The 24,579-nt window shown below is 51.3% G+C and overlaps 9 protein-coding genes across 9 annotated transcripts; 5 read left to right on the top strand and 4 right to left on the bottom strand.

Moving 5' to 3' along the window:
- Nucleotides 1-145: 145 nt before the first annotated feature.
- Nucleotides 146-2,530, bottom strand: BJX67DRAFT_344942 (protein kinase IKS1). The gene has a single exon (XM_071028313.1). The coding sequence runs from the start codon at nucleotides 2,260-2,262 to the stop codon at nucleotides 199-201; it is 2,064 nt and encodes a 687-aa protein (XP_070889200.1). The 5' UTR covers nucleotides 2,263-2,530; the 3' UTR covers nucleotides 146-198.
- BJX67DRAFT_344940 (putative GTPase NOG2) lies at nucleotides 2,531-5,160 on the bottom strand. Its single transcript, XM_071028312.1, has 3 exons — nucleotides 4,991-5,160; nucleotides 4,191-4,938; nucleotides 2,531-3,823 (listed from the first exon to the last, which is right to left on the bottom strand). Exons 1-3 carry the CDS (start codon nucleotides 5,086-5,088, stop codon nucleotides 2,978-2,980), a joined length of 1,692 nt encoding a protein of 563 aa, XP_070889199.1. The 5' UTR covers nucleotides 5,089-5,160; the 3' UTR covers nucleotides 2,531-2,977.
- Nucleotides 5,152-6,394, top strand: BJX67DRAFT_344937 (uncharacterized protein). Its single transcript, XM_071028311.1, has one exon. The coding sequence runs from the start codon at nucleotides 5,421-5,423 to the stop codon at nucleotides 6,285-6,287; it is 867 nt and encodes a 288-aa protein (XP_070889198.1). The 5' UTR covers nucleotides 5,152-5,420; the 3' UTR covers nucleotides 6,288-6,394.
- Nucleotides 6,395-7,989, bottom strand: BJX67DRAFT_344936 (TFIIH/NER complex subunit TFB3). The gene is made up of 3 exons (XM_071028310.1): nucleotides 7,764-7,989; nucleotides 7,464-7,704; nucleotides 6,395-7,405 (listed from the first exon to the last, which is right to left on the bottom strand). Exons 1-3 carry the CDS (start codon nucleotides 7,807-7,809, stop codon nucleotides 6,565-6,567), a joined length of 1,128 nt encoding a protein of 375 aa, XP_070889197.1. The 5' UTR covers nucleotides 7,810-7,989; the 3' UTR covers nucleotides 6,395-6,564.
- BJX67DRAFT_277463 (prefoldin-like protein) lies at nucleotides 7,746-10,041 on the top strand. Its single transcript, XM_071026587.1, has one exon. It carries the CDS (start codon nucleotides 8,156-8,158, stop codon nucleotides 9,965-9,967), a length of 1,812 nt encoding a protein of 603 aa, XP_070889196.1. The 5' UTR covers nucleotides 7,746-8,155; the 3' UTR covers nucleotides 9,968-10,041.
- A 1-nt stretch (nucleotide 10,042) lies between these two features.
- On the bottom strand, nucleotides 10,043-11,994 carry BJX67DRAFT_277495 (uncharacterized protein). The gene is made up of 2 exons (XM_071026588.1): nucleotides 11,005-11,994; nucleotides 10,043-10,943 (listed from the first exon to the last, which is right to left on the bottom strand). Exons 1-2 carry the CDS (start codon nucleotides 11,824-11,826, stop codon nucleotides 10,704-10,706), a joined length of 1,062 nt encoding a protein of 353 aa, XP_070889195.1. The 5' UTR covers nucleotides 11,827-11,994; the 3' UTR covers nucleotides 10,043-10,703.
- A 1,571-nt stretch (nucleotides 11,995-13,565) lies between these two features.
- Nucleotides 13,566-15,491, top strand: BJX67DRAFT_344930 (uncharacterized protein). Its single transcript, XM_071028309.1, has one exon. It carries the CDS (start codon nucleotides 13,648-13,650, stop codon nucleotides 15,325-15,327), a length of 1,680 nt encoding a protein of 559 aa, XP_070889194.1. The 5' UTR covers nucleotides 13,566-13,647; the 3' UTR covers nucleotides 15,328-15,491.
- A 1,392-nt stretch (nucleotides 15,492-16,883) lies between these two features.
- Nucleotides 16,884-17,804, top strand: BJX67DRAFT_378206 (uncharacterized protein; the record flags this gene model as incomplete). Its single annotated transcript, XM_071032302.1, has 3 exons — nucleotides 16,884-16,970; nucleotides 17,027-17,590; nucleotides 17,649-17,804. The coding sequence occupies 3 exons, from the start codon at nucleotides 16,884-16,886 to the stop codon at nucleotides 17,802-17,804; spliced, it is 807 nt and encodes a 268-aa protein (XP_070889193.1).
- Nucleotides 17,805-20,154: 2,350 nt separating this feature from the next.
- BJX67DRAFT_370228 (ubiquitin 3 binding protein But2 C-terminal domain-containing protein) lies at nucleotides 20,155-24,348 on the top strand (the record flags this gene model as incomplete). The annotated part of the gene is made up of 5 exons (XM_071030889.1): nucleotides 20,155-20,380; nucleotides 20,448-20,773; nucleotides 21,266-21,951; nucleotides 23,056-23,549; nucleotides 23,660-24,348. The coding sequence occupies 5 exons, from the start codon at nucleotides 20,155-20,157 to the stop codon at nucleotides 24,346-24,348; spliced, it is 2,421 nt and encodes an 806-aa protein (XP_070889192.1).
- Between the last annotated feature and the right edge of the window lie 231 nt (nucleotides 24,349-24,579).

The raw sequence follows: 24,579 nt of genomic DNA, 5'->3' as shown, positions 1-24,579 counted from the left end.
GGGGCTGGGATCATGGAGCCGCGGATATATATCCGGTGGTACCGGGCACTTTGGTTGCGCTGGGACCGTAGAATACGGCCTATTATAGTCTTAATCTAGTCGGGAGTATGCACAGACCCAACTAAAAGGGGTGGTAAAAGACAGATTGAGTGCGAAGAGAAATAGATTTGCCAAATGAGCTGTCATATACATCGTATCTCACTCACTAAATAACACCCCATATGGAGAGTCGTGCCACATGCACAGGATGTCCAGCTGCTTACTCAATATTACAACCATGACGTGCAGCAAAAAAGAGGCGATTTGAACTTTGGTGCTCCTTGTGCGAAGGTTTATGCCCGCAGCCAGAATTAAAAAGTAGAGCAGCCAGGGATTGACAGCCATCGGAGCACAGGGCTGAAACACCATAGCGAGCTTGACAATGAACAACGCCAGCTGAATTGCAAACAGAGGTGGCGGCGAGGCAGATGACAAGCGGCGCAAGAAGGAGAACCGGCCTGGGGGTGGTGGCAGTAGATGCCGAAAAGCAGGCTCGTTACTTCTGGGTGGGATTCCGGGAGAGTGTGTTGGCGGACTGGAATACCGTGATCGGACGATAAGGCCTTGGTCTGGACTGAGTGATGGTCTCCTTTCTGAAATCGGTCCCTGGTTCGCGTCTTCGAAAACAGGAGTTAAATCCGCAACTGATCCATTCGAATCAAAGACCGAATTACGACGTACGGCCACCGGGCTTCGTGAGAAAGATCGCTTCGGGGGCACGGGTGGCTGAAATGAGGTATCCACAGGCTCGTCAAGAGGACGGATTCTGGAGCTGGTATGGAGGTCGGGGGCAGACGAACTGCTACTGGCCCTTTTCGTGCGAAAGCTTTCATTTGCGCTGGCACCAGCCTCGAGGCCGCTGAGCACTTCGTCTGCGGATGGGCGTAAATCTGGATTTACCGACAGCAGACGCCATAAGAAAGTGTAGAGCTGCTCTGGCAGATCCTGGCGCATTCTTCCCTCGTCAAATCCCGACCACTCGATTATCTCTTTGCGAAGCTTCTCGATATCCTCCCTTTCTTCGTGTATAAGGTCGGCGTTTCGGTATGGAAGCTGCGCAAAGCACAAGAAATACAGGATCATACCGAGGGAGAAGATGTCAGATTTGAACGTGAAATTGCCGAAAGGCCCATCCGGGTATTCTCGTCGCAAGACCTCAGGCGCGCAATATGACACAGTCCCGGTAGCTCCAGTAGACATTCGGATAGCATTCTGAGGTTGGACCTCGCCGAAATCACTGACTAAAACCCGGATACCATCGCTCGTCTTGTGCAATAGGCAATTATTAGGCTTTAAATCCCGATGGATGTAGCCATTCGCATGGAGGTACCGAAGCCCGGATGTAATGTCTTTGAAAAACGAATAAATCTCGTCAAAGTGGAGCTTGCGCGGTTCCCTCAAATCGGGAGGAGCTTCCGGTGCACCTTTTGATCTCCGTCTTATGCGCTCTTTCAATTCCTGGGGGGAAGTCGATGTTTCCATCGAGCCGCAGATGTAATTGTGCAGGTCGCCCGCATTGCAATACTGCTGAAGGATAAAGGCACACGGCACGCTGGGCCCAAAGGTGGTAATTTTGGCGTTCTCAAGCCAAACATGCCGATATGAGACCAGATTCTGGTGAGAAAGGTGCTGCAGTAGTTGTACCTCGATCAACACCTTTTCGAGCCACTCGTGGTCATCTCCGACGGGTACACGTTTACAGGCATATTGTCCGAGGGTGACGCCGTCCAGTACATGCTTCACAAGAAGTACCACGCCTTTCCCGCCCTTTCCCAATACCGTCTCTTCCACAAAGAACTTCTTGAAGTAATCCGGTGTGAACGCCGCCGACGAAATGCCATGTCCTGTATGCACCCTTCTCCTACTGTAATTGGACCCAGTCGAAGGACCGCTGTCGAGGACGGGCTGAACGTATCGACGCGCGGAAGGCTGAGTGGTCGATTCTACCGGACTGGGGAGGCTGTTGTGAAGCATGCGAAAGTAATCGGGATTGATGAATTCCGGTTGCGTCGCGTGGGCGGGAGCATGGTGATTGTCTTGGGTGTTTTCACCTCGCAACGGCCGGCGGCAATACGGGCATTGAGGTTCGTCATCGTGCTTGGCGGCATTCTGAAGAACGAGCTGCTGCGAATCTCGGTCGAAAACGACGACAGATTCGTTGTGGCGGAGAACGACATCGCTAGAGGAGCTATATGGAACAATGGACATGCCGTCGTCCGCCATGATCAATCGAAGGGAGGCACATTTCCTGGGGGGGCAAAAGGGCAAAGGGCCATTGCCTTGGAAAACAGATTACGGTGAATATTTGAGACCAGTGAGGTCGGTGGTGGCCCGTCCTCCGCACAATGAGGCAATTGAATTGCCCTTTGGGATTCGCATCGATGACCCGTTCTGCCCCACGTGAGCACCGGCGGCGGTGAGCCACCAATGCCGCGTCGCCATTCCGAATGGAGGTTTGTTTGCTGCTACAGAAATAGAAGGAGAAAATATATGCTGGATATCGTCATGTATATCATTCAATGGGTATCTAGATGGAGAGTGATGTCAACGACATCGTGATCAACGATGAGCCCTTTCGGCGAAAGCATCATTGGAGCATGCACGCTGGGAGGATGTGACCAACCCGCTCGTGCCTGACCGACTGCTGTGGGCGACTGCTGTGGGCCTGCAACAGCATCGGCATGGCGCACGTCCTTGTTCCAGGCGTGCTCCGGCCTAATGAAGAGTGCCACGAGTTCCAGATGTCATCCTGGGTCGGTTGGACAGCTATCATTATGCACACCGACTGTCCAAGCAAAAGCTGACAGCTCGGCGCGCGCCGTGGTGTAAGGACGGCTGGGAACTAGACAGGAAGGCCAGAGGAGGCTTGTGTGAATGGCAAACAGATTTGTTTGCAGTGATGGGAGTTTTTGATTGAGATGAAGTATGTCAGAGGCGCTCACTCCTCCCCGCTTTCCTCATCGCTGATCTCAAGGTTTGCGATCGAGTTGTCATCACTGTCCCCCTCACCATCCTCCTCGCTGAAGCCCCCGAACTCTTCCTCATCGCCAGAAGCCGTTTCTCCTGATGATTTTTGGCCATCATCCGTAGCTTGTGCGGCTGTTTCGTCGAGCTTGCGTTTGCGACCCATCTCGCCAAGCCTGCCTTCACGGCCTTCAATCTTCTCGTTCTCCTCGCCAGAGGTGTAAGGGGGAGGTGTGAACCACGGGATTTTTCCTCGGAGAAAGTCGTTGATGACCATTTTGGCAACGCCGTCAAGATCCGGCTCGCCTCCACGGAGAAGCCTACCACCCTTTCTCGCGAGGATGCTAAGGAACTCAATGGCGCCACCGGGATCTTTGATGCCATAGGTACGCTCAAGATGCTTGGGCTGGACGCGCTTGAGTACGGCTGGAATGTATTGTTCAGGGTTCTCGACGTTTTCCACTCGCACCACACCTCGGAGGAGGATATCTTCCGGGGTATCATTCTGATTTGGTGGAACAACACCGGGGCAATCGATGAGGTAAATCCTTTTCATCAAGGTGATATACTGCCAGACCTTGGTCTCTCCGGGGATGGGAGCGACTGTGCACACCTTCTTCTTGCGTAGAGTGTTGATGATTGACGACTTTCCTGTGTTAGGGTAGCCGATGAAACCAACCGAGATCTGCTTGCGGTCGGAGTGCAGCGATGAGAACTGCCTGAGCAGCTGAATCAGAGATCCTTTACCAAACGAGTTGTTGATTGAAGCATGAAACGCTAAGGTGGGGTAATCTTTCGAGAGGTGGCGTACCCAAGCGGCCTGGTACAACACGTTAGCAACGGCGACCAAGAATACAAAGCATACAGGTATGACGAGAAGGATGTGTGAAATGTTACTAAGAGAGCTGCTATCGGATTGCCGGATGGCAGAGCAGCTCTCAACTCAAAAACAGAACACTGCTCGGCCCTTCACGACCGGTTTCCAAAACGAAAACCAGTCAGCCTAGCTTAAGAATGAAGTTCGGCGCGGACCAGCGTTGATCTGCCAAAGCTGTAACAGACAATACTTCCATGGAGATGTGAAACAGGGTCACAGGAAGTAGACTTGACTTAGCGATGGCAAGGTTGGGAGGCATACAGGATATATGGGCAAGAACAAAGGGCCAAGAGAAATGGAGTCAACTTACCGCCACGCCTGTGGGCACGAGATCACACTTGTTGAGAACGAAGATGAGATGCTTATGGGGTGCCTCCTCCCGAATGTACTTTTCAATACCTCTGCAACGAGTGCCCTCCGGGTCTCGCGCATCGAGCACATGGATGACAACATCTGAGGAATCAATTACTTTGTACAACTCGTTCCAGATTCTCTTGCTTTGACCTTTGGAAAAAACTGATTCACGCGCGGTCTGCAAAGTGCCAAGTGTGAGATCTGTCGCAACATCGTCCCCAGAGACGACAAGAGTGCCATCTGCACGCGTGGCTTGGACCGTCTTCTCAGCGTAATTGTCATGCATCTTGATCGTCTCGCCGGCTAGGTCTTCGATCGACGAGACACCGATCTTTACTCGTTTTCTTTGAGCCTTTGGTCCGAAGGTATCACTGAAAGGGGAGGTCTCAATAGCCATTTTAGCTTCATGCTGTTTGAGCCCGTTCACGGTCTGGTTGTCTTTGATCAAGCTCATCGGAAGCTTATTTGTCTTGAGAAGGACCTGATACGGGTCGGCTGCGCGCTCAGCGACAGCCTCACGGAAGGATGACAGTGCTTCTTGTGAAATAACCCTAGTATTACCAAACCACTTGCGGTTGGGTTCAACCCTAGCAACGGGGGCATCTCGAGATTGGTAGGAGGCGGCCTTGGTGACATTTCCAGCGGCATCTCGTTGAGGTTTTCCATCCTTGAGCATATTCAACCTCTTCACCTTCTTCGCATCTCTTTCATTGAGTCAGCCGGGGTATAAGGTGCAACGACACAAGGCAACCGTACCTGTAGAAATTTTCACCCTTGACCCTCACATTGGCCATGCCATCGCCAACCTTGCCCTGTCGGACCCGGCGCGTGGCCTCTTTTTTTCCTGTGCCCATCCTGAAAGACTCCACCTATAGAGTCGAGAAAGACAAGAAGTCAAAAGGCAGGGGTCATAAAGTGGTTGGCGGGACACAATGAGAGAGAAGACGACGAAGGGAAATTATTTTTTCTTCGATATGGTGCCAAGCGGCGGGGTGCACGGACCAACGGCAAGAAATTCGCTTCGATCTTTTCTCCGGGCTCTCTCTCGACCAGCGCGTTGTCAACCACAGCCCAAAGTGGTCGGGGTTGTGAGCTCATACCCCGTTTTCCTCTTATTCTTGAATTTCCTATCCGAGTTTCCCTTGAACGCTTTTTGAACTCGGGGAATTCGCCAACGAAGCCGACAATGACCCTCTTCCGCACCTGCGGCCGGACTGCCACTGCGCAGCTCCGTGGCTTCTCATCATCGTCAACCCTCAGGGTCGGACCTGAATCACCCAATTTTGTCGAGCTGCCTAGACCGATTCAGCCGGATCTTCCTCCCAAGCCCCGCGTTAAGGGTACACTCCCAGTTCCTCGCGAAATCTTTCCCCGTCGACGGGCAGACAAACCCCGGCCAGAGTACATCGCGGCTGCGACACCTCTCCCCAAAAACAATGAAAAGATCGGGGCTAATGAACCCCATGCTGAATATCGGGAATGGAAAAGAGAAATGGCCAACATGAGGAGGAAAAACCTTAAGGCTGGTTTACTGGAACTGCACAAACGGAAGAAGCGGATAGATGAGAGAATGAACCAGCGGAGTCGCGCCAAACAAGCCCGACGCGAGCAAGTTTTTAAACAGGGGGACAGGGATGACGAGCGGCTGACCCGACCTTCAGTTATACAGGAGATGCTACCACAGCGCATTTCCGTGCTTCCGGACCCCGATAGGGAAGAGCGACTCGCCCAGTCTCGGGCACGATGGGAGAGCAAGAAACTCCAGAAGGAACTGGAGCGACGGGACTGGCTGCACACGCTTTACATGAATGCTCGCAGCTTCATCACTACCGAAGAACAACTTGCTGCCGAGATCGAGAAGGTGTTTCCTGAAGGACTTAACGAGGCTTGGCGGAGTGACCATCAACACGGCGACAACGTCTGGAATCTAGGTCTTCCCCCGACCGTCCAGAACATCGTCAATGAATCTGGGAAGAGTGAATCAAACCGATGGGAACTTACCCAAGGCAGGCTCAAGAAGCTGGGAGAGGAGATCACTGGTGGAAAGGTTTGACGATCCGCTATGTACTTGTATAATATTGCTCTTCCTTCTGTATCTCCTCATCATACATTTCAATTGTTTCTTTCCTATGTTGCATGCCTAATTATATTCACAATAGACCTAGAATTCCCTGGTAAAAGCCTTTTCAAAATCAAGTATCGCCCATCTATCGACGCCCCGAACGCCACCGCTGTGCAACAATCATCACATAATGCAATCATTTTCATGGTAGTTTGAGAGTTTATCTCATGTTCGAAGATGTGAAATGACCAACCTATCTTCGAGAGATTCATTTGTCCCCTTGGGAACCTGGCGTCGCAGCCAGAGCACCGTGCGTGCCCACAGGTTTCACGAAGTTGAAAGAATTGGCTTCGCGTTTTGAGACCTCCTCATCAATGAAGCATCCCAACCCTGCAAAGGCCTCGAGCAAAGTTCGTGAGTAGTATTCCTGCAGGTCGTACCCACCGGCAAGCATCCGATGATCTTGCCGGATAGGGTCAAGGTAGGAGGACGGATAGTCGTCTTGCAAGGAGTAATAATCTCGTTTGTTGGGGACCATGCCACCAAATGGATCGTATGGCTTCTCGGGCTCCGGTGTCTTGACCTTCTTGAGGCCCTTGATCAAGCCAGAACCAGCCTCCTCGGCTGTCGTGGCGGTGGTTTGCCCAGGCTTTTTGGCATCCGTTCCACGCAGAGCAGCCTGCTTCTGCCTGATCCGTTCCTCCTCACTGCGCCGCGCCGAAGACTTTTTGAGAATAACTTTTTGACCCTCCCGTGCGATTGCTGCTGCGTCTGCAGGTTGTCCACTTGCAAGTCGGGTGAGCACATCCTCCCGACCAGCCAAGATTTCCTTCCGCTCATTCTCGTATTCTTCTCGCGCTGCTTGTCGCCGCATGCGTGCCAACTCTTGCTCTTGGTTCTGTCGCTCTTGGAACGATGTGACTTCCTTCGCCTCAAGTGCTTGGTTGGCGCGGATGGAGCTCATGTTGTCCGCCGCATATTTTTGGAGGTTGGCCTCGGTTTTTGCGACATCGACCTTGTTGACGAGATTGAATATCATCTCTTCCCTCTGCTCCAGGAAGTTGTCCCAGTCCAGCTTAGAATCGAACTCCTCTTCTCGGCGGTTGAGTCTAAGGAGAAGCGCAATTAGCCCGTAGCGCGAGTAGATTCAGAAAGAAGGAAACTCACACCGTCATAACTCGTCGTCGTATATCAACCTCCCTTTCAACATTGATATCTTCGAAAGTCTGCTTGCGAAACCGATTCTTTCTCAGTGTCTTGTGACACCCGGCCACTGGGCAGTTCGCAGGTCCTGACGAAAATATCCTGTCCACGCAAGACTCACACATCTTATGGTAGCATTCTGGATTGATGAGGAAACGCATGTCTGGGTTCAAGTAACGCGAGGATTTGCAGACGGGGCAGACCTCTAGCCGGAACGTAATTAGCTTGAGTTGAGGCCGTATTAAGAGAGGAGCTCGAGCTTACCATCTTCATCGCCACGATGAACCATGGCTTCACGAGAGGATGGCATGGACTTATAACCGTTCACCTATGCGGTGAAGGCAGACAAGATGGCTTAGGCAGCGTTGAGCGACAGCCACGAAGTTCAGAGAATCTCGATCGAGGGTTGGGAATTTCAACTTGACGATGATCGAGTAATCTCACGGGCCAATCATATCCCCATCTCTTCGTTCTGCGCCGCGGAATTTAAGCCTCAGGCACTAACTTTTCTTTTTGCCGCTCCAAAAGTTGCCAGGACCTTCGACGATTCACTCAACTTTCACATCTCCTCTGGAGCAGGTCGAGAGCGCAGCCTGTACTCTCCGTTTGGTTTATACTCTTTTGCTCCGCCTGTCTCTTCTGATCGGCAATTCAGAATGGGCGTCCCCGATAATCACCTTGACCACCTTGAACGCCAGCGAGTCGAACTAGAGAGCAATATTCTACAGCTGCAGAAGTCTCTTTATTACTGGAGAACTTGGGAGGCGGAGTACGATGGCCTGAAGGAAGACATCCGCGCCCTAGATGACGATGCTACGACGAGCGATTTCCTGCGCACCGGCCGCGAGTTTGGTGGGACACTGGTCAACGAAGATGAGGTTCGGGTCATAATCGGCGAGAAACAAGGGCTCAAGCGGACCAGGCAACAGGTGGTCGACCTGATATCAAGACGGATTGATTACGTGAAGGAAAATGTTACGTCCATGGAAAAACGGCTGCGTGCTGCCGAGGACCGGTTGGGCGCCTTGAACGCCGTTGAGCAGCCACCAGGAGAGGCCGCGGGTGATTTTCCAATGAAAGAGATTATCGAGGAGCTCGATGAGCATGGTCAAATTATCTCAAGCACAACTACGAACCCGGGGGATCAGGCGTCGGATATTTTGGATATCCTGAAGAAGGCCGGCGTTGAGAATATACCAGATGTTCCGAAACTGGAGGGATCAACCGGTACCGGTCCATCATTGCGGAAACCTTCACCGGACGATATCCCTACCACAAACGGAGCAAAGCAGCATAAGCAGGAAGACAGCTCAGCCGCCGCTGTCAAGCCCAACTCTCCCGAAAGCACCGAAGGAGCTACAGCACTCGGCGATGGCCATGACAAGGTGAGCCTGGAATCCGGCGCTGCGAAGGAGGTTCCGATTGCGGACGTAGACGAGTCTGCTGAGGACGCCAAACTGCGTCGCGAGATGCTGCGATACGGTCTAGACGAGGTCGGTGCAGTAGTCGCAGAGCTTGAACTTGACGAGGATGGAAGTGAGATCTCTATGGACGATGGCTATGATTCACACGCATATGATGAAGAAGAGGAAGAGGAAGAAGATCAATTCGGACGCAACACTCGGTCTGTCCTAGACGAAGATTACCACCAGCAGATGCGTGAGTTGGAGGCGAGGTTGAACGCCCGAGGGATGTGGAACGTGGGCAAAAACACCGGGTCCCTTCCTAAGAATGTGAAAGAAGATATTGAACATGCCCACAAGGTCAAGATTGACAGAGCACCAGATACGGAGAGTGAACCCAAACCAAAAGCGAAGAAGGTGGCCTTTGCTAATGATCTCGACATCGCGCCTACTCCCAAATCTCCGGCACCTGAAACCAGGAAGGTAGTTGCGCGGGCGACCGACATTCCTGTCTTGTCAGACTCAATTGTTGAACGCACGGAGCTGGTCGAAGAGACCCGCCCAACGAGCGATGCTCCCAAGAAAGTTTCACGTTTTAGGTCGGCCCGCAGTACTGCAGGAAGCAATTTTGATGAAAATCCGACTACATCCTGCAGCAACAGCTCCCAGCCAGCCAAGTCTCCCTATTCACGCAAAACTACCTTACCTTCCCCGACCTCATCATTACCTTTATTTCCTGCCACGCGTTCAGAACCGAAACCCTTCTCGCAACCTATCTCTAACATCACCGAAAAATCACCTCGCGTATCCAAATTCGAAAGAAAGATCCTAGCAGATACTCTTGTCGAACGTGATATTTCCGAAGGAACCGCAAAGGCACCTGAACCGGATGAGCTCGACGAAGAGCTCCATAGGAAAGAAATCGCCACCGAATTCTATAGGATGAGGAACAAGATGGCCAAACAAAACAATAGCTCCCAGGAAGAGGAGCAAGAAGTAATTCCAGTTGAGACCGAGGAACCCCCAAGACGAATCAGCAAGTTCCGGGCGGCTCGGATGGTATAACCCATATATACCAAGCTATGATAGAAATCAGATACCCAATATAACACAAATCTTCACCATACCCATATTGCATCCACCCCTCTGCGGGGGAACCGGAATTCTACAATTGACAAATGAAGATACCGTCTCTCCGTTGGTATCTTCATCCTCAAGAATTCCGAGATAAAGGCTACGAGGGCTCTCTGACTGGTCTCCTTTCTCGGCTGTATTGTACTTGCCAGAGTACTTACGGTCTAGAATCTCTGGAGATATGGTTACGTTTCACCCTGGACATCATACTTCGCTGGGATATGTCGATCAGAATCAAGGAATGCGGTAAATCACTTCCTCAGTGGGAGCCGAGCCACCTGTTGGAAGAAGGAGAACGGCCATCTTTTAAAATAGAAGTCCAGACCCCGGTACCCTTCCGTAATGCCCGGTATTCGATCGTGATGAATGTATTCCAATCGCCGGCGGATGTGCCGATGGAATGCACACCGGAGTGGAGCAGGTATCAAGAGGCTACATCATTAATTGCGTTGATTTCTCCTCCTCGGATACAGACAATCTAGAGCAGATATCTGAAAATGAAAGCAGGCGATGTCTCGAGGAAAAGCCAGTACACTGTAGTTCTCTGCCTATAAGGAATGAAGATGCATCAAACACTAATAACTAGCAACAGAACACAGGTCCTGAACCTGGATTTAAGGTAAGTTTTATAGGCTACTAATACAACAAGGCTCAAGTGAGGTTTGGTTTATCCCAGCTTGGGAATATAGTCGCTATCGATAGGTTCGGGGATTTCACGGAGATGTTCTATTGCTCGGCAAAATGCCTGAGACTTCACACCCTCCAACAATAGTTCCCTGTAGTAATCCAAGTCCAATTCATGAACTTGGTGAGAATCAATGGTATGCTCTGTCTGGAAGGTGGCTGGGATGATATCTGTGATCTTAATCTTTGGATTCACTGGTGTGCTTGGTGCGGGCAAAACAGCCTAAAAATATCAGTTTTCTCTTCTTTTCTCTTTTTTTACTGTATTCATGGACCAAACTCACAGCAGATTCTCTTACTGTAGGAATGCCACCTTGAAGCTCCCATAACTCTAGGCGCGCTGTTATAGGGCCCATCCAATCTGATATTTCGATATGCATACGGACATTGTCGTAAAGCTCGGCATCCGATATATCAGCGCTATTATCATCATGACACTCGATCCCATACTTTGTTTTCACGAAGTCGTTTCCATAGTCACGTACAAGTTTTCGTAGCCGCCTTCGGGTGTCGTGCGATTTTTGACATGACTGTAGAACGCGCTTATCCTCCTCGATGTTGAAGAGGACCACCAGATGAACTTTGCCACCAGACCTAAGCAGCCACTGAGAAGCGTCATTTTGTAGATTTTCATAGCGTTCCGAAAATCCAGTCTCGAACACGACCATAGGTAGCGGTTCGTCCGCGCGGAAGGATATGGATTGGTCTGGGTACTTTGTCCATCCTTGCAGTTTTTTGGATCCGGATTCAAGATCACGCATGCGGGTCATGATATGGCCAACTCTACTGAGAACCACCCGCTTTCTCAACTCAGGAGGGATGAACCCGACGACAGTGGCGCTTGTGAGGAATTCGCTTGCGAGCATCGCGGCTGCATCATGGACTGGCCTTGACATTCCGCGTATTTTCAGCAAGTTCGTCTCCCGATCATAGGAAAAAAGGCGTTTCCGAGCTTTCGCCGCTCTAAGGACTTGCTTTACTGGTGGGGCATAAAGCAGCTGTTCGGGGATCCGTATTAATAGATCTGTGCTAATTTCGAAGTGGAAATATCGGACCAAGAGCCTCTGGGCTTCGCTTGGAGTATTGATTGTTCGTGGCGACTCCATAGCGACGGGGATCAACGAGTGTTCAAGAAAGTTCGTGTGAGGAGGAAAAATCAAAAAAGAAGGCACTCGGGGCTAGCGGTTGTGGTTGTTGAAAGGGAAGTCGCGAGTGTCCGCCGATCTGGCCAACGTATGAGTCACGAAAGAGATGTGTGATTTGGTGTGAGGCAAATGTAGCAGGCTGGGGTTCTATCTTGGATAAATCCGTGACATGTCAACCCAGATCAAAGCTAGGTAGAGGATTCGATACTAGGTAGGACGATACGAATAGTAGTTTGTTGGTGGAAAGGGTTAGTGGGGCGCATCGAGAGTCTCTCCGAAAAAGAAACCAGATCAGGTGATGGTCTGTGTCGTCACCAGAGACCAGAGCGGCTACCATCGTCTCATGGACTTGTTGTCTCGAAGAATATGGAGGTTGCAACGCGAGATTAGCTGCGAAACCGATGTCACAGCTATCCCATTCCGAATCTTTGATCCAGAATCGTCAATTCAGCGGGAATCAACCATGCCCTGTAAAGTAGTTCGGCGCTGGGATTAGTGGGTGAGCAGGAGTTGTAGTCGCTAGAGAGGATGAACTTTGTCAAATATTCCGAGGAGCCCGTTTCGAAGGATGAGGAGACATAGCACTTTTCACATTCTCTCTATTCACATTTCCCGTCACTCTTTTCCTCTCAGTTTTGAAGTTCCCCTCACCTTACATCCCCTCCAACTCCCAACCTTCTGAAGACCTGTTCTTGCCACCATCTTTTTCATCTTTCCAGCACCAGTCAAATTACATTCAACTTCCTTTGCATAAAGCCGTGTTGTTTAAGAGATTCCCCCTGCATAGCTAAGCCAGGTAACCTACAACGGAGAGTAACACACCAAAAAATCTGAGGTGAAGCTATCTCTAGTCATTTTCTCGGATTTGAACTGCGGCTCTAAGGGCAATTACTAACTCTTCGGCTGTAGATGGAGCTACAGAGTGGTCAAAACCAACAGTCTGCAATCACAGCGCCCCAGATCTCTGTAGCTGGTGAGGTCTTCAGGTCCCTTGAGGAGCTGGACGCTGCACTACGGAGGTGGCATACCGAGCTAGATCAGGATACTTATAACATTCGCCTGAATGAAGCTGTGTGGAACGTGTCACAGTCCATAGAGAAGGTTGAGACCGCGGGGGAACGAATACTATTTGCCCTCTACGAAATCGGAAGAGCCACCATGCCCAACTTCGGCCAGTTTAAACGAACTGGCGAATACCGAAATGTTTGGGCGAAGGTGGACCACGCCATGAAGAATGTTGCGAAAAATCAGCAAGCGGTTGCAAAGGCAAGGCAAGAAGTGATCAATAAATGGGGGAACAATGGCCGCATATTCTTGAGTCTTAACAATGCACAAAACTGGACAAAGTCAGTTGGAAGGCTTGCAAAAGCTGTCCCTGACTATACTACTGCGATGAGCCTACTTGTGTGCGCCCTTGTAGCACGTTTCCGTGCAATGAAGTCGGGCAAGACAAAGTCATTAACCCCTGGTGGTACGGATATCCAGAAGGCTATTGATCTTTCCAAACTCTCGCCCCGACCGCAGCCAGTCAGCCGCGGAGATCTCACTATGTATGGGGTGAAGTATAACGAGCAAGGTCTACTAGATCCCATTGACCCGAAAGATGGGGCTGCTGCAATCACGAGTGGTGAGACAGACAACGCGGGGAGCTTTAAGTGGGACACAGGATCGGAAATGCCTGAAATCTCACAGGACATAATCGAGGAAGTTCTGGGTGATGAAGACGCTGATGGAATTACTTTTAACGAGTCGGCTGCACATGTACACGATCCACGCCCCGCAATGGCCAGGCACACGCCCATGTCCACGTCAGCCAGACTGTTAACGCGTTCAGCGGCCCTGGCACCTCAACCCCCATCCTCGGCCAGCCTTCCTCCCACCCAGGCCCCTTCCACAGCGGCTGGTTCCACTGACGGAAACATAAATGCTGCGGAAGTTGTATCAAGCAGGGATGCTGGTCCTCCACCAAAAAAGAAAGCCCGAATCCCAAAGCCAGCATCTAGGCCTCAGGCTGCACCAGATAATGATTCGGGATCCGGGATCCAGAACCAGTTTGGCACCACACCATCAAACCTGAAGCTCCCCTCGGCAGCCACTGATAATGCGGGAGGTCGTGGAAATGCTGGAGTGAAGCTTCAGTTTCAGCCTCAGCCTCCTGTTCCACGCAGCAGCAGAGCTGGAAGGTCATTCGGGGCTGGAAGGTCGTTCGGAGCTCCAACAAGTTTTCAACCGCAGGCCTTCCCTTCACAAACTCGCAAGATTAGCACAAGATTGCAGCCACAGGCTGCACCAAATAATGACTCTGCATCCCGGATCCAAAATCAGTCTGGCACCATACCATTAAAGCTGAATCTTCTGTCTACGGCCACCGATAAATTGGAAGATCGTGGAAATCCTGGAGTGACAACCCAACTTCAGTCTCCTGTTCCAGGCAGATCGCGGCCACAGGCTACCCCTAGTGCTGCTGCACTTAACACTGGCGCGATTACGTCCAGCAATGGATCTGATATTAGATCAGGGACCCAAAATCACGGTACTGGTATTGACTCAAGTGGTCCGGCGAGTGTCAAACCACGGGGCGCAGGGCCCGAAAGAACGCAGCTACCGCAGGGGCAGCCCGAGTCAGATCGTAAAAGAGCGACAGGTATCCTCGTGGATTTGCTTGAGCGATTGAATGTTCCTAACCCTGTCGACGAAGTTGCGAGGATATGGGAACAACAAGAGTTTACCGTCAGTGCCATGTTCAAATGGTTTGTCGACTGCCCTGTTGTGGGCCGTGCGCCTATCGACCTGGCCCAGGAAGAAATAGACTATTTACTCCAGTACACAAATATCACCAATGTCAACGACATCCAATACGGCATCATCCAGCAGCTAGCAGAAATGGACCCTGTTTGGTGGCTAATTAATGCCCTTGTCAAAAACGAGACGAAACTGTATGCAGTCCCCCAGCCTGCTGCTGCTCCAGGGGAAAATACACCGTATGGAGAGTCTGCCACCATCTCCAAAGAAGTGGGCAAGAGTTACATTTTATTCCATCCTCCAGCGAATTCTGGAGCATGTATCATATTCCGCCCCACCCTCCTATCATTACGCGAGATTCAATCCATCACCCCTGGGGTTGCCTCTGTTGCGGAGGTCCTGGGATATCTAAGCGTCATTAGGCGGGAACGAACACCCGTTCCGAAGGACCTTGCAACTGGGGCCATGAGCCAAGTGGTGGTCTGCCCGAACACAGTTCACCTGTCAGGAATAAGTCCCCTCTCTGATGCTATTACAGCGCAGAGGTCGTACCTTGACAGAGAGGTGCAGGCTGAAATTGATATCTTGCTTGGGACTGACCGGGACTTTGCATGGGAATATATCCAGCACTGGAGGCGGGTTGCCTTCCATACAATCCGTCTGCGGTTTGCAATCTGGAGAAAGGCTGAAGGATGGAGTTCCCTAAATAACTCAATTTAATGCTTCCTAGCTTCTCTGAATTTGTCTCTGTTACCAAGCATACTACCAATACACTCCAGCGCTCCATCTGGAAGAGAAAATCAGCCACCGCGAAGCCCCGATAGAAAGCCGTTCGGTGGTCCTGGGCGTTGACCGTCTTATTAAACAGGCTTGGATTATGATTTGCCATTCCACCCCTTTGCTTTGCTTTGTCTTGCTTTTCCTTATTTTCGAACCTAGGTAGTGAGTTCTACTCAAAATGGAAATTTTCTTTCTTCTTGAAAAGGATCCTCTTATAAATATAAGCCGTGATTCGACAAATTGATATGATATTGAAGTGGAGGATCTATGAGCTTGCTCAGCCAATATTTTTTATTATGTAACTGTTCCTATAAAAATTGTTCCGGGAGCTCCTGACACTTGTTTATTCCACGGTGGGGGCGGGGATCGAGCTGCGTTTCAGGTTGGCATCCATCAAGGAGACTCCAACTCTCAGGGGCAACACAAGGCTCTCAGGCACCTCTTCTGTGCGGCGCTGGCACGGATTGATCGATCCAGTTGTCAAACTAACCTAAGAGGCAGTGACATTGGCAGCCTATGGAGGCGGGGAATATCCTTGGTCTGGTAGCCAGGATATTAGCAGAGCAGAAGAACCAGGCGTATTCCTCTACCCCCTTTCGTGTCATCGCACAGAGCTTGATTGCTGGCGCTCTAAAAGAACTTGCAGCGACGAATTGTCCACTAAGTCGGGCGGTAATGAAGCTTAAATATAGGGGTTAAGTTGCAAAGAATAGAAGTTCATATCGAGTCGCTGCAGACTTCTCGAGGATTGTATCGATCTGTGAGAGGGTAAATGGGAGTGTTGTCACTCCCATTGCCTCCCTCTCAACCACAACCCTAAGAAGACCCGGCCATGGTACGCTGTGGAGGAATTGTCACTGCCCTGGAGGCGCTTAGTTAGATTGTCAATTGTGACGGTGAACACGGGGTAGATTGGGCGCTCGCCTTGGGCGGTACGGTCAACAGCAAGACTGAAGGAGGAGACAAAGTCGATAAGAAACCGAAAAAGGCGGCAAAGCTCAGGCTCGGAACCGTCAAAGCGTTGTTGAAAGGCTCAAATAGGAGTATTCGCAACGCGGCAGATGAAAAAGCGAGCCAGACCGGGAGATCATTATTGAAATCGCTGAAGGAAGGCATCGAGGTATTACTGTGCAGCTTTGTCTCCTCTACTTTCATATTTCTGACCGCGAGTTTGTTGATACGTGTCCACCGGGCTCGAAGAAGAGGGGAAGAAGTTGAGCAGTTTAAACGCACCGGGAAAGCTAAAGAAAGACTCGACCACAGTGAAAAAATGGCAGAAGAAAGTCAAAGGAGCATTAAGTCGGACGCGTAAACTGAGAGCTACCGCCGAGGCATCCAGCGCGACACAAACCACCGTGCTCTTCCCCGACACGGAGGTTCAGAAGGCAAGGATACAATCTCGGACCGATCTGGACTCACAAGTGATCGAAGCGGCACGGGCAAAGAGCGCTTCAACGCTGAAAGCCTACCAAACCGACCAAGCGGTCCTGCTGAAAATGAACGACGCCTTGATGTCCACCCAAACTGAACTCACCAAGCTTCAAATTGAGCTTAAGGCACTCGCGAATAAGAAACTCACTTTGGTACGTCGGCCCGATAGAGCTCCTTCGAGCTGAGAAGACTAATTATGGTGTAACAGGATGATGTACGGCGAGTTCTACGGGACTGCGTACTGCACCTGAGCAAATTGAAAGACAACTTGGCGACTTTGATCCTGTTCTTCAGCATGATTTCGCGGCTGATTGACGCGGCAGTCAAGTACGAGGTCGCTCCGTTTAAAAGCTACGTCCAAGCCGGCAGCGAGGCTCGGGTTGATGGGAAACTACTCGAGCAGCTTGAGCTTGAGAATATTTATAGCTATGCACTCAATGTGGCGGCACACTTCGAGTTATACGTCGACATTGCCAACATGTATATCAAGGCCAATGATGACTACATCACCCCTGGGTTCAAGCTAGTTGACGAGATGGCACGAATCGATGATAAGGAAACAGTGACGTCTCGGACAATGAAACTGAGCAAATACAGTCAGGACGCTCAGCAGGGTATCCGGAATACCATAAGGAACAAAACTAACAAACTTATCGAGGGATATGGCAGTAGGATCAAAGAATTTGAGAATGCATTGGCGGATCCAACTTTACCTCAGTTGCCTCCTGAGGACCAAGACGCAATCGTCCAAGGGGCAGAAGAAGCGCAGGCTGTTATCTTTCGTCAGATAGGTAGAGACCAACAATGTCTCGCTCCAGCTATTGGGCCAGCCCAAAGCTGTTCGCGATCGCCACCAGGGGCAATTAGCAGCCGTGACCAACGACGGCATGATCGCTGAGAAGGAACAAGTTATTGCAGCGGAGAAGATGCGGATACAAGCCGCGGAAGCGGATGATGACGGTGGTGATTATTGGAATTCAGACTGAGTCGGCGATGATTTGGGGAGAGAATCAAAAAGCAATCTGATTTGTTTGTTTAACGTGAAATTGGGACAAATTATTTCGAAGCTTCATAAGAACGGCCTGCGGTTAGAACTCTGAAATACTTGGACCTAATGAAAGTGTGCTCCATATGCTGACACTCTGACCCGCCGTTGTTGGGCCCTATATTCCATTGGCGATCGATCAAGGCGCGCATTTCTCCCCAAGAAAAGCCAGACTGGCATTCAAGCTAGCCACCGCGGTCCTCCAACTCAGGACCTCTCAATGAGTCCGAAAGACAGACAGAGCCGAACAGACAACCAGAGATAGAACAGAAAATATAAAGGCTTCATGCGTGATGACACCATCCCGGAAAGTATGGAAATCTGTGGTTGGAAAGCGGCAGCGCTCCTTCTCAGGCACAACACCCACATCGTGCACAGACGGGGGCATCCTTGAGATGGCGGACTACGGGGTGGTAGTCATGTGTGAAGACTGGGATGGGAGGCATGGTCTTTAAGCTGGAACAGTAGCGGCTTTTGCGGCGAATAACAAAGAATAATTTGTAGTTCTTGATTAAAGTATCCAATGGGGTTGCATTAGTAGGGGTTTAGTTGTGAGCAGCAAAAAGCATCACAGAGCCAGGTAATTAGCTTCTTGAGTAGCAACTCTCCAATACCGTATCTGCGCGATTTGGAGGCGGGGGGTTGATTGGTCTATTACTGAAAGTAATTGTGTTTACCAGTATGCACCTTGTACTTTTGTATCTAACTAAACTGCAGGTCCTATTTTAGCTCGTGGCGGCTCCTTTCAATGGACAGTTATCTAATAGTCCTATTGGCCGACAAGCGCTAGAGCCTTGAATCCAGGCACTGAACATGGATTTGAAAATATCCCTTTCCTGACCTAGCTCGTGAAATAGTGTTAGTTCCCATAATATTCTTAATAATGTTATTGTTACGGGAAGATCGACCTCTCGACGCTTCCCTAACCCCGGGCCTTCACACGGGACTTCCGGAATATCGGCTTGACATCTTGGCTTACCTCTGCAGGGTGCGAGAATCTGCAACCAGTATGAGGATGGCGTCACGGTATGGGTGAAGTCGAGGTGAAAGAGCAGGGCCGACTATAGTACGTTACTCTGAGATAACAAGTATTTTGATCACGAAGATAGGAAAGCTAGACACAGTAGTAATGAGCGTCCTTATATGCCCTGGTTTCCTACCACTCTCCTACCCTCGGGATAGTATACCAGATGGTATACCCAATCAGGTTGCTCAGCACTATATACCATTCTCCTACCCCCCTTGGATAGTATACAAGGTGGTATATAACCACGTGATGGCCATGGTTTCCCCGTCCATGGTGTTTCCGCTGTCCCCGTACAATACGGAGTATTCAGCTCTTCTCGCTGATGACGATTTAACGTGGATTTACTTCACCATTCAGGCCCACGATCACACCAATGATATCACAAATCAAATCATCAAGCAATCATGGAGACTCCTAAATCCACATGGAATGTCGTGGATGCCCTCTGCGGCACTTCTTGGTGCGAGAAAAACGCCGCTCATCAAGAACGGGGTTCAATACTAGCCCTATGGACAACCCAGCATAGTCATCTCCTGTTGGCGTAGGGCTGAAGGCCTACAGCGCGATTTGTCGCATCATCGTACCTTTCCTCAGTGCGGTTAGGGGATGGATACTCGCATTTCAATTATCAAGTGCGAATAAGTAAAGGCGTGGTGCTTTGAATGCCCACCCATTTATCCATGTATTGGATCCATGGACAGGGACTTTGCCTTGCTACAACTCTCGCGGACCTCAACCATGTCTCGAAAAACGCTCACCAGGGCAGGGCTACATCCGGCCCAGTTACTTCGGATGACCCACCCTGGTACTCTGTTGACTGATTCCCTGTATTGGTCCGGATGGCTGGCAGGGAGATATATCCCGATGTATAATTTGAGAATGACCTCCACTACCGCAGACTCGGTGACGTATGGATCCATCATCCTTCGAAGTTTCAGGGCCCGGAATTCTCGGACACGAAACAAACAGCGGATTTATGCTGTCATCAGGTCAACAGCTCTGGACTATCCTTTCGGTGTCTGCCGAAGGTTTGCCGCTTCGAGGTTATGACTGGGGACGATGATGTACTGCTTTGCCCTTCTTTATCTATGCGACTGCTTCTAGGCTATCCGTCTCTATTCAAGTGGTATCTAGAGAATCCATCCAGTGTTATAAATCCAGCCTCTTTCTTCCGCAGGGTACCTTGCCATCTCGAATATAGGTGAAGAATCAGCTCTTACTCTTCCCCATCCACTCGTTTCTCGGGGTTCGTTCGCTTTCAACCATGAGGAATTTCGTTACTTTAGCGGCCTTTGCTGCTGGTGCCAACGCACTTCCCAGCAGCAACGGTTGCTGCTTCCACCTCACCGCGTCCGGCGGAGCTTCTGGAACTATCGGGCAGCTTGACGATGGACAGAACCGTATCGGGGGCAGCTTGCCTCCGGCTCAGTTCTGCATTGGCCCCGGCGGCACTATCACTGATGGCCATGGGCGTGGCTGTATACTGACTCGTAGGTCATGGATTATAGGTGCTCGTTCTCTGTCGAGTGTTTGCTAACGGTTTCATTCCTGTCACAGCTCCCACAACACAGTTCCAATGTGATGAAGGTGGTATTTGTACGCCAGGATTCTCTGTCAACCCGAACGGCCAGCTGGAATACAATGGAAGTACCGATTTCGTGGCCTGCGAAACCGGCCAAAACGGGGGGCTGAACATCTACACTACTGAGAGTGCCGATGTCACAATGTGCCGCCCTGTGCAACTCAATGCAGATGCGTGTGCCGGCACGGGCCCTAGTTCTACAGCTCCAGGTGTTCCGTCATCGCCTGGGCCCCAATCTACGTCGACTGCTCCCATCGTCTCGCCATCAGCCAGCACTCCGGGGTCAGAGGGACCTGGTCAGGTGCCTACTACTGCTCCTGGCGGCTCACCATCCCCATCTTCTGGTGTCCCAACTGGAGGGCCCGGTGGTCCAGGTGGTCCTGGAGGTGGCACTGGGACGATCCCAGAAGGTTGCCCGACGGGGGTTCCCGGTGGTCCTGGTGGAGGTACTGGCACCGTTCCGGCTATCTGCCCATCACCTGGCGCTCCAACAGAAAGCCCTGGCGGTCCTGGTACAGGCACAGCCACCGTTCCAGTTGTCTCCCCATCCCCAAGTGGCCCCGGAGAAGGCACCACTACTGTCCCAGTCGTCTCACCAGCCCCTACTTGCCCTGGACCGGAAAGTCTAGTTGGACCATGTGAAAGTACAGGCACTGTTCCAGTTGTCACCCCGCCACCGAGTGTGCCGGGAACCGAAGGGCCTGGTGCTCCCGGCGGAGGCACTGCTTGCCCAGAATGCGAGACAGAGACTGTCTTCACAACCACAACCGTCACTCTTCCGTGTCCTCCTGAGACGCCTGGCGTCCCTATCCCTGGGGAGTCTATAACTCCGGGGGTTCCAGGATCCCAGTCGCCTGGTCCTCACTCCCCGTCGACGGGGACTGGTGTCCAACCTCAGCCTTCGGAATCCCCTTCGATTCCGGTGCAGCCTCCACCGTCGGGAACACCTCAGCCTCAGCCTTCTGAATCTCCCTCCCCTCCCCAGTCGTCGCAGCCCCCGCAGCCCCAGCCATCTGGAGAGTGCTGCCCGACTGATCTCTCTGGAGACTATGAATTCCCTCATCTGATTGTGCCTGTCGATTCGTCCTCACCCGATGGTGCCTCAGGCACTTCTTTGAACGGAACCGTATCGCCAACTGTCTCGACCATCTTCAACTTTGACGTTCCTGCGACGGATGCTGGAAGGACGTGCAGTCTTGTCTTCCTATTCCCCAAGCAAGAAGAGCTTGAGACTTCCGCCTTCTCCTTTAGCGGTGACGGCAGGGTCCAGTTCGGCAGCGTGACCACGCCGGCTAGCACCTCTACGACGTATAACAACGCTCCTCAAATCAGCGAGAACTTTGGCGAATTCACCATCGCGCCTGGTAACTCCTATTCCATTTGCAGATTTGAGTGCCCGGCCGGCCAGACGGTCGGTTATGAGATGTCGAATGCCGGGAGCACCAATCTAGAGTACTTCGAAGACTACAATCCTTCGCCGTGAGTATCGCCGGAAGCTCCCGACCTCGAACAGTGGCTAACTTGTCATCTAGGATCGGTCTGTATATCACCAAGTGCTAACGGGAAGGTGGAAAACGGATGGATGCGGATGCTATTGGGCTGTCCTGTTCGGTCCAAAGCGGAGTCGCTCGCAAGGATTGGCGTTGTTGAGTAGATCAATAATTTGTAAACGGTTAGCCTTCAACGTGATTTGTGTCAGATCAATTAGTTATTCTGCTTTAACTTGCAAGTCATTTCACTCCATTATTCGTCGGATATCCAAGAGCTGAACATTCTTCGACGAGTCTGCGGGCGCGGAATGGTGTCTGCCTGAGCATTCTTGGCAGCATGGGTCCGCAAACTCTCATCGGGAGCTTGAGGGCGCTTAATTCTCATCAAAGCCATCAAGGTCCAGCGCGTGAGTCGTGAGATCGTATAGCTTATTTGGGGAAAAACACAGCGACATTGTGGCTGGTTCTTTAATTCTGACCCTGGACGGGGATCCCATTAGTCTCGGCGCTCGAGGATTTGTGGAGGAGATGGATCTGCAACTGACATATTTATAGGCAACACGCAAGAGGAGCCCACTCTGCCACTTCCAAGGTTGCTCTGCCACTGTGGAGTGGAGGGAGCGTCGTCCATGGATTGGGCCCTGACCTCCAGCCAAGATGCTTTGTTTTCTTGATTCTGCTTCCTTTCTCTCCTGAGCTTCGTCATCTGATTTTTCTTTTGAAAACCGTCTTTCTTTTCTCTCATCGCTTTCCTCCACGTGCACACTTTCCTGAATCGCTCTCCCGCCGGCCTCTCCATCCCAAGATTTTTGCTCTTCTGCTCTGTGCTCTGCGTTGACCAGCATTCCCCGAAGTAGATCTTCCAGCATCGCCCGGCCAGATGGACCGCCTTCCGTCGAAACTCCCCTTCTCGAAGCGCCGCTTAAGGCCGCGAGTTGTGATCTCGTGAGTTGACTTTGCATTGTTGAGAGACTCCAAGGATTTTTACTAACCTCATTTCCCGACAGATATATCCTCGACTATGTCATTCTCGTGTATGTCTCTTCCGCTGACCCGCTGCGGATGCCGCGACCAACGAGCTAATCCAACCCAGCGCCTGTGTCGTCGGGTTCTACATCCTAGATAGAATCGAGCCATACCACCAGCACTTCTCATTACGCAACACCTCCCTCCAATACCCATATGCCGAGCACGAGCGTATATCGATTGCCGCCGCCGTCGCTTGTTCCGGGGGAGGCCCGCTCGTCATAATTGCCATTTACACACTGTTTATCGATGGACTGTTCTCGCATAACAAGCCGGTGCATCAGTCGACTGGGAAGAGGAGGCTTATGGGCCCATATCGGTGGAAGGATAGGCTGTGGGAACTCAACTGCGGATTCCTGGGGCTCATTCTCTCGCAGGCGTTGGCTTTCGTCATTACGCAAGCGCTCAAGAATGCCTGCGGCAAGCCTCGGCCGGATATCATTGATCGGTGCAAGCCCCGACAGGGGAGCGAGGATGGGTTTCCGTACGGGCTGTCGGATTCGAGTATATGCACTGGTGACCCGCATCTGCTTAAGGATGGGTTTCGATCGTGGCCTTCTGGTATGCTTCTAGCCGAACATTGTGCGATGCGTTTACTAACTAGTTGCAGGCCATAGTAGCTGTGAGACTTCTCCTCTTACTTTGTATACTTTCGCTGACCGAATAACTAGCATCTTTCGCAGGACTCTTTTTCCTATCACTCTGGCTGGGCGGCAAGCTACATATCATGGATAACAAAGGCGAAGTCTGGAAGATGTTCTTGGTCATGTTCCCTTGCCTCGGCGCGACGCTCATCGCGGTGTCGCGGATCATGGATGCCAGGCACCACCCGTTCGATGTGATTTCCGGCTCGCTGCTAGGCATCGTCTGCGCCATTATATCATACCGCCAGTACTTCCCATCGCTTTCGGAGCCCTGGAAGAAAGGGCGGGCTCACCCGATCCGATCGTGGGGCACTTCACCGGCGTATCCGCAAGACTACTTCGGAGGCGCGAACGACAGCACTGTCGCACTCCGAAACCCTGAGGAGGAGCGGATGCATCAACCGGGCGTTTCCGAAAATCCAGAGGCCGCGGGACTCTCCACATCGTACCCTCCGCCGCAGACACATCCTTATGTTACGAATATCTATCCTCGTCGATCGTACGGGGACACGTATTCCTCGTCGAGTGAAGAAGATGTTACCGATGGGTACGAGATGCAGCAGGGCTACACACAGACACATAACCCGGCCGTGAGCGGACACCTTCCAACATATGAACCTGGGATGGCGTACCAGTCTCAGACGCAGCCAGGACCTTTCAACCAAGAGGCTTTCTCTACCGATTCCGACGGGCGGCCGCACCAAGGGCATACATAAGCTTCGGCATCGAACGCTGTTGACTTTTCTTGATACGACTAATGATTTGGTTACCTTATACACATTTCGTCGCTACTTATTGGATCTATGCTTGGATATCGAACGCTTCCTAGCATTATTATCCGCTTGGGTTGCATTTAGGTACGACTTGCAAAGGGTTTTCGACATCTGTATGATTACATTAGCAGGATTCTCGTCTTATTTTCGGACCGGAGTTGCTCGGGCACGGTA

The sequence above is a fragment of the Aspergillus lucknowensis genome (genome assembly GCF_044049455.1).
Source record: "Aspergillus lucknowensis strain CBS 449.75 chromosome Unknown BJX67scaffold_6, whole genome shotgun sequence".
Lineage (NCBI taxonomy): Eukaryota > Fungi > Ascomycota > Eurotiomycetes > Eurotiales > Aspergillaceae > Aspergillus > Aspergillus lucknowensis.
The sequence above is the reverse complement of the archived record's forward strand: the minus strand, read 5'-3'. Positions and strand labels throughout refer to the sequence as shown.

Bases quoted from the DNA above. Each gene is read 5' to 3' on its own strand.
- BJX67DRAFT_277495 (XM_071026588.1), bottom strand. From the start codon at position 11,826: ATGGAGTCGCCACGAACAATCAATACTCCAAGCGAAGCCCAGAGGCTC. The intron at 10,944-11,004 runs GTGAGTTTGGTC...TGATATTTTTAG, and splicing joins CTACAGTAAGAGAATCTGCT to GCTGTTTTGCCCGCACCAAG.
- BJX67DRAFT_344930 (XM_071028309.1), top strand. From the start codon at position 13,648: ATGGCCAGGCACACGCCCATGTCCACGTCAGCCAGACTGTTAACGCGT.
- BJX67DRAFT_344936 (XM_071028310.1), bottom strand. From the start codon at position 7,809: ATGCCATCCTCTCGTGAAGCCATGGTTCATCGTGGCGATGAAGATG. The intron at 7,705-7,763 runs GTAAGCTCGAGC...CGTTCCGGCTAG, and splicing joins TCATCGTGGCGATGAAGATG to AGGTCTGCCCCGTCTGCAAA. The intron at 7,406-7,463 runs GTGAGTTTCCTT...GCTTCTCCTTAG, and splicing joins CGACGACGAGTTATGACGGT to ACTCAACCGCCGAGAAGAGG.
- BJX67DRAFT_344937 (XM_071028311.1), top strand. From the start codon at position 5,421: ATGACCCTCTTCCGCACCTGCGGCCGGACTGCCACTGCGCAGCTCCGT.
- BJX67DRAFT_344940 (XM_071028312.1), bottom strand. From the start codon at position 5,088: ATGGGCACAGGAAAAAAAGAGGCCACGCGCCGGGTCCGACAGGGCAAG. The intron at 4,939-4,990 runs GTACGGTTGCCT...ACTCAATGAAAG, and splicing joins AAGGGTGAAAATTTCTACAG to AGATGCGAAGAAGGTGAAGA. The intron at 3,824-4,190 runs GTAAGTTGACTC...GTGTTGTACCAG, and splicing joins TCGTGCCCACAGGCGTGGCG to GCCGCTTGGGTACGCCACCT.
- BJX67DRAFT_277463 (XM_071026587.1), top strand. From the start codon at position 8,156: ATGGGCGTCCCCGATAATCACCTTGACCACCTTGAACGCCAGCGAGTC.
- BJX67DRAFT_344942 (XM_071028313.1), bottom strand. From the start codon at position 2,262: ATGGCGGACGACGGCATGTCCATTGTTCCATATAGCTCCTCTAGCGAT.